This window comes from Rutilus rutilus, assembly GCF_951802725.1.
Source record: "Rutilus rutilus genome assembly, chromosome: 7".
NCBI classification, from domain to species: Eukaryota; Metazoa; Chordata; class Actinopteri; order Cypriniformes; family Leuciscidae; genus Rutilus; species Rutilus rutilus.
This window is the reverse complement of record NC_140221.1, coordinates 29,615,464-29,621,463: the sequence shown is the minus strand read 5'-3', so window position 1 is coordinate 29,621,463 and position 6,000 is coordinate 29,615,464. Positions and strand designations below refer to the sequence as shown.

The 6,000-nt window shown below is 43.8% G+C and overlaps 1 protein-coding gene across 3 annotated transcripts in view; it reads right to left on the bottom strand.

Annotated features, from left to right (window-relative positions):
- Nucleotides 1-346: 346 nt before the first annotated feature.
- The window catches only part of sh3glb2b (SH3-domain GRB2-like endophilin B2b), a 30,598-nt gene continuing 24,944 nt past the window's right edge, over nt 347-6,000 (bottom strand). For all 3 annotated transcript variants that reach the window (XM_084414077.1, XM_084414075.1, XM_084414076.1), the window contains one exon: nt 347-1,185. In XM_084414077.1, the coding sequence (XP_084270203.1) occupies nt 1,078-1,185 (108 nt within the window). In that variant the 3' untranslated portion in view covers nt 347-1,077. The remainder of the gene's footprint in view (nt 1,186-6,000) is intronic.

The window sequence follows — 6,000 nt, the reverse complement described above, 5'->3', positions numbered from 1 at the left end:
CTTTTGACTGGTAGTGTATGCTAAAATCATGTTGTGAGTTTTATAGAGAAAATTCCAGGAATTTTGGAATCTTCTCTACACAAGACTTATCTTGACTGAGGTGAGTCAAGTTTGTTTTGGAAAAACAAGCTTTCCCAATCACTGCATTTTGTTTCCAAACTGCCACACCAACTTGTCAGTGCAGTAGTGATGTAAATTTACACGCATGATGAAGGCTCACATTGCAAGATCTGTATTTTTGGCAAACACTAACAGAGTGAGAATTAAAAACCACACATTTTTTAATAGCATCTGACCATTAAATATTGGACACGACCACCCCCATTAGACAACATCTAGATCAAGACCCAGTAAAACTCTCTTTATTAGATATTCAAATTGTATCCATTCAATATGCATTGCTTTTTGGAACAAGCACAGAACACCAAGACAAAGGTGGGAAGGTACTGACTAAGCAGATGTGAATGTGAACAAGTACTAATGAGGGTAAATAAAAAAATTTTTTTGAATATGAACAGATCACAGTAAACCACATACTGTACATCATAACCACACCTAATACCTTTACAATCTTGTCAATCATTGACAAAACACAAAAATGCCTCTTTCGGAATCAAACACACTGATATCAAACCAAAACCACCATATAAGCTTGATGAGTGAGACGACATGCAAAGAAGCAAAGTCTAGATGTTTAGTGTCTTCAGAACATGATCACACACACACACACACTTCCATCCAGCTCAAACACAAAGCTTTTCGGTTTGTTTTCTTCACTTTGAGGGGAAGAAAGATTCATAGAAATCTAGCAGTCACAAATAAAATCAGTTATTTTAAGAAATGCCTTATTCAGGATTGTGTTCAAGTGAAACAACATACACACAGAACTAGGGCCTAAAAAATAATAATCCATATTTCTGCACAGTAACATCAGAACAAGACAGACCTAGATGTAAAAAAAGAAAAGAAAAAGAACTAAATAGTACGAAACCAGGTAAATTCAGTGTTCAGGAGTGCTTGCGTATTTGTTCATGCATAATTGAGTGTGACTTTGCATTTGTGGAGAAGATGAGGCGTCTAGCTTAGGAGCTCCAAGTATGTGACAGGCACTTTGCCTTTCTGGTTGCCTCGCTCTCCAATAAGCCAGTCCGGGTCCATTCCGGGCACTGTGTACACCGTAATCAGCTACAGAAGAACAGAAAGAAACAGAGAGAAAGAAAAATCAAGAATACACTTTGCTGACGGCTGACTGTGTTGCAATGGCGACAGTCCTCCCGAAGCATTCAGACGTGTGTTAACAAATAACATTTGCAAAAACCCCTTTGACGTCTTTTGAGGATTGAGTTTCATAGTCGTACGTCAAGTTCAGATAAATCAGTGAGGCTGAATCATATGAAACTGTCTGGCAGCCTTCCATGAGGGAACAACAGAGATTGATAATTCCTGACAGAGTTCAAAATTACAACCTTTACACTGTAAAAAAAGAAAAGAAAAAGAAATCTGTGAAATTTTCGGAAAAGAGGTTCCCAGAACGTCACCGTAACAAATACCAACTTACTAAAGTACTAAAATGCATTTTACCTTTATAATAAAGAACCATTAAAAAGCACAGGGAATGTCAATTTATGTTTGTTTTTTTTCACTGTAAATTATGAGATGGCTGATAGTTTTTCACTTCCAAAAACTGTAAAATTAAACCATACGAGAAATATATCAATATAGCCCTGGTAATTTCTAGGCTTGATTACTGCAATTCTCTTTTGGCTGGACCTCCATCATGTGCAATCAAACCTCTACAAATGATTCAGAACACTGCAGCACGTCTTGTCTTCAACGATCCCAAAAGTGCCCACGTTACACCTCTCTTTATCTCTCTTGCACTTGCTGCTCGCATCAAGTTCAAGGTTCAAGCTTACAGATCTACCACAGGCTCAGCACCCTCCTACTTCCATCCAGGGCCGGAGTGGGGCCACTTTTCAGCCCGGGAGTTTCAGGCCCAAAACCGGCCCACTTTTTCCATGGTACAATTCCAAATTAGCACTTTTTCCAAATTGGATAAATGAAGCAACAGTTCAGCTCTTACTATTGTGTAGTTTGTATTAATACCATGGTTCAACAAATAATGTAAAAGGTTAAATAATAATTCACTTAGACTTTAGAAGCAATTGCGACTTTATTTCACACAATTCTGACTTTATATCTTGCAATTCTGACTTTGTTTCACGCAATTCTGACTTTATATCTCGCAATTCTGAGAAATCATGTAAAGAGATGTAAACTCGCAATGTGAGATAAAAAGTCGCAATTATCTTTTAAAATGTTTTATTTTGTGGCGGAAACAAGCTTCCATACCTCCTGGCCTCTTCCTCCCATCCATCCTCCCTGACGCGTACCGTTACGGTAGGGCCGGCCCAGCTATCGGTAGGCGGCGGCGGTGCCGCGGTAGCCTACTCCTGAGAAAACGTTTTGGAAAAGACGGGCTATGGACCCAACCAACTCTATAGGAGGGGAGGGGAGAACTCCCTCACATGGTACAACCCATTCAGAGGCTGCGCGCTGCGGCTGCGGTGTCAGAATGCGGAACGTGTGTAGCCTAATGTAACTAACGTGACAAATGTGAAAAAAAAAAAAGAATCCTCGAACTGGCCCAAAAGTTAAGCGGCCCCCCGGGAATTCTCCCGATTACCCACCCCGGGCCTGCTTCCATCCGTTCTTACGAGTCTACATCCTTACCAGAAGCCAATGATCGGTAAATGAGCAACAGCTCGTGGTACCATTGCAGAGAGGCACAAAATCACTCTCCAGAACATTTTTGTTCACTGTTTCTTGCTGGTGGAATGATCTCCCCACCTTAATCTGGAATGCAGAATCCTTGACAACATTCAAAAGACAGCTAAAAACTCATCTCTTTTGTGAGCACTTAAAATCTTTTTTTTTTTTTAAATCTATGCTTTCACTTTCCTTGAATCCCTCCCTATTCTAACTTATGCTACTCTCACTCTTCGATCACTATTCTCACTCCACGATCACTCTTCAAGAAATTCAACTCTCTCCTCTGTCCACCTCCCCCACCACCTGCCTCCTCTTTAACTGCCCTCTCTCCTCCTTCTCTCCGCTAACTGAGGAAGAAGTATCTAAACTTCTCCTCTCCAGTCATCCTACCACCTGCCCTCTAGACCCCATCCCCTCACACCTTCTACAAGCCATCTCTCCCACACTTCTACCAGCACTCACACACATCATCAACTAATCCCTCCATACTGGCACTTTCCCTACTGCATTCAAGCAGGCTCGGGTAACTCCACTGCTTAAAAAACCAACATTAAACACATCACTTGCAGAGAATTACAGACCTATCTCTCTCCTACCATTCACTGCGAAAACACTTGAAAGAGCTGTTTTCAACCAAGTAACATCCTTCTTGTCTCTGAACAACCAGCTGGATGTCAACCAATCCGGCTTCAAGAAAGGGCATTCAACTGAGACTGCATTACTGTCGGTCACAGAAGCCCTACAGATCGCAAAAGCTGCTTCCAAATCCTCAGTTCTCATTCTCCTGGATCTGTCTGCTGCCTTCGACACTGTGAATCATCAGATCCTTATGTTCACCCTCTCATCACTGGGCATCACAGAAACTTCCCTCCACTGCTTCGAGTCCTATCTCACAGATAGGTCCTTCAGGGTCGCATGGAGAGGCGAGGTATCCAAAACATATCAACTGATCACAGGGGTTCCTCAGGGTTCAGTTCTTGGACTTCTCCATCTACACCACATCACTGGGACACATCATACAGGCACATGGTTTCTCCTACCACTGCTATGCTGATGACACACAGCTCTTCCTCTCATTTCAACCAGATGATCCCACAGTAGCTGCACGGATCTCAAGCTGTCTGGCGGACATCTCGACATGGATGAAGGAACATCACCTGCAGCTCAACCTTGCAAAGACTGAGCTTCTCGCCCTCCCTGCCAATCCGACTCTACAACATGACTTCACTATCCAGCTAGATTCATCATCAATCACCCCATCAAGGTCGGTCAGAAATCTTGGAGTAACATTTGATGACCAGCTGACCTTCACAGATCACATTTCAAAGACAGCTCGATCATGCAGGTTTTTGCACTGTACAACATCAGGAAGATCAGGCCTTTCATAACTGAGCATGCAACACAACTTCTCGTCCAGGCCCTGGTCATCTCTAGGCTTGACTACTGCAATGCTCTTCTGGCTGGACTTCCATCATGTGCAACTAAACCTCTACAAATGATTCAGAATGCTGCAGCTCATCTTGTCTTCAACGAAAGGGCCCACGTCACTCCTCTGTTCATCTCTCTGCACTGGCTACCTCTCGCTGCTCGCATCAAGTTCAAGGCATTGACGCTTGCTTACAGATCTATCACAGGCTTAGCTCCCTCCTACTTTCACTCACTCCTACGAGTCTACATCCCTACCAGAAGCCTACGATCGGTCAACGAGCGACGTCTCGTGGTTCCATCACAGAAAGCCACAAAATCACTTTCCAGAACATTCTCATTCACAGTTCCATGCTGGTGGAATGATCTCCCCACCCTCATCCGGAATGCAGAATCCCTGACAACATTCAAAAGACAGCTGAAAATCCATCTCTTCCGTGAGCACTTAACCTCATAATAAAAATAAATAAATAAATAAATAAATAAATATCTTTCCTTTTCCTTTAAATCCTCGCTTATCGGGCTTATGCTACTCTGACCAATGCCTGAACTTCGTATTTTGAGCACTTCTTGCGTTGTTTTTTGCCTCTTCACGATGACTTGCTTAATTTAGTCCTAATTTGTAAGTCGCTTTGGACAAAAGCGTCTGCTAAATGACTAAATGTAAATGTACTCTAAGCAATGTCTAAAACTTGAACAATATCTCTTCACGATGAATCGCTCACTGTATTCCTCATTTGTAAGTTGCTGTGGATAAAAGTGTCTGCAAAATGAATGAATTTAAATATCACTGTATAGAGTTACTCACGTAACGTAAGTTCCCTGAGATAATGGGAACAAGCATCATGTCAGTTGCTGACGCTATGCACTTGCACAGACAAATTGCATTTCAGCCAACCAAAACGGGCGGTGCCATAAGTCAATCGCTGAACGCACCAAGCATCGACTGTGCAAGTGCAAGGAGCACGGCCAGCTACGCAATGCTCGTTCCTGTTATCTCAGGGAACCGAGGTTACGTGAGTAACTGAGACATTCCCTTTCGATACAGTTCACTTGCACTGCGTCAGTTGATGACGCTAAGGGGAACACAATCCAATTGCGCAGTGCTACAAATGCAGATTGGAAGCCCATCCAGCGAGCCCAGTCCTTCAAGGTCAAGGGCCCTTAAATGGCTATTCATGGGCCAACACTAGAGTGGAAAATACCCAGGCTGAGGCAAGAATTCATCCAAGATAGTTAGGCTCAGACCACAAGGCAGAAGCCCTTGGGGCATGCCCACCATGGGGCATAAAGCCCTAAGCAGACTAGACGGAGGTCCTACGGAGACCCACGGAGGTCCTAGACTGGTTTAAGCGGATAGGATCCGTACCTGAAGGGCAGGAACGCCAAAGACCAGCCGACCGTCGTGCAGATGTCACAGATGGACACTCAGCTAGACCATGCCCAGGAGGAAGCCATTCCCATGATGGAGTGGGCTTTCACTCTAATAGGGCACTGTAAAGACAAGGAGGCGTAAGCCAGCGCTAGCGCATCCACTATCCAGCGAGATAGTCTTTGCTTCGTAACTGGCAGCCCCTTAGTGTGGCCTCCGAAGCACACAAAAAGCTGCTCTGATTACTGGAAATGGCCAGACCGGGGGACATAGTGGGACACAGTGAAGCATTCGGAGAAGCCATCCACCACGGAGCCAAACATGCTCATGGGAGAAACTGGGGAGTCGAGGAAAGCTGTTTTGTCTGTGTCCTTGATCTGTTAAATTCAACCAGAAATGGCATTTGAGAACCACCAAACTGGCCTATGTAG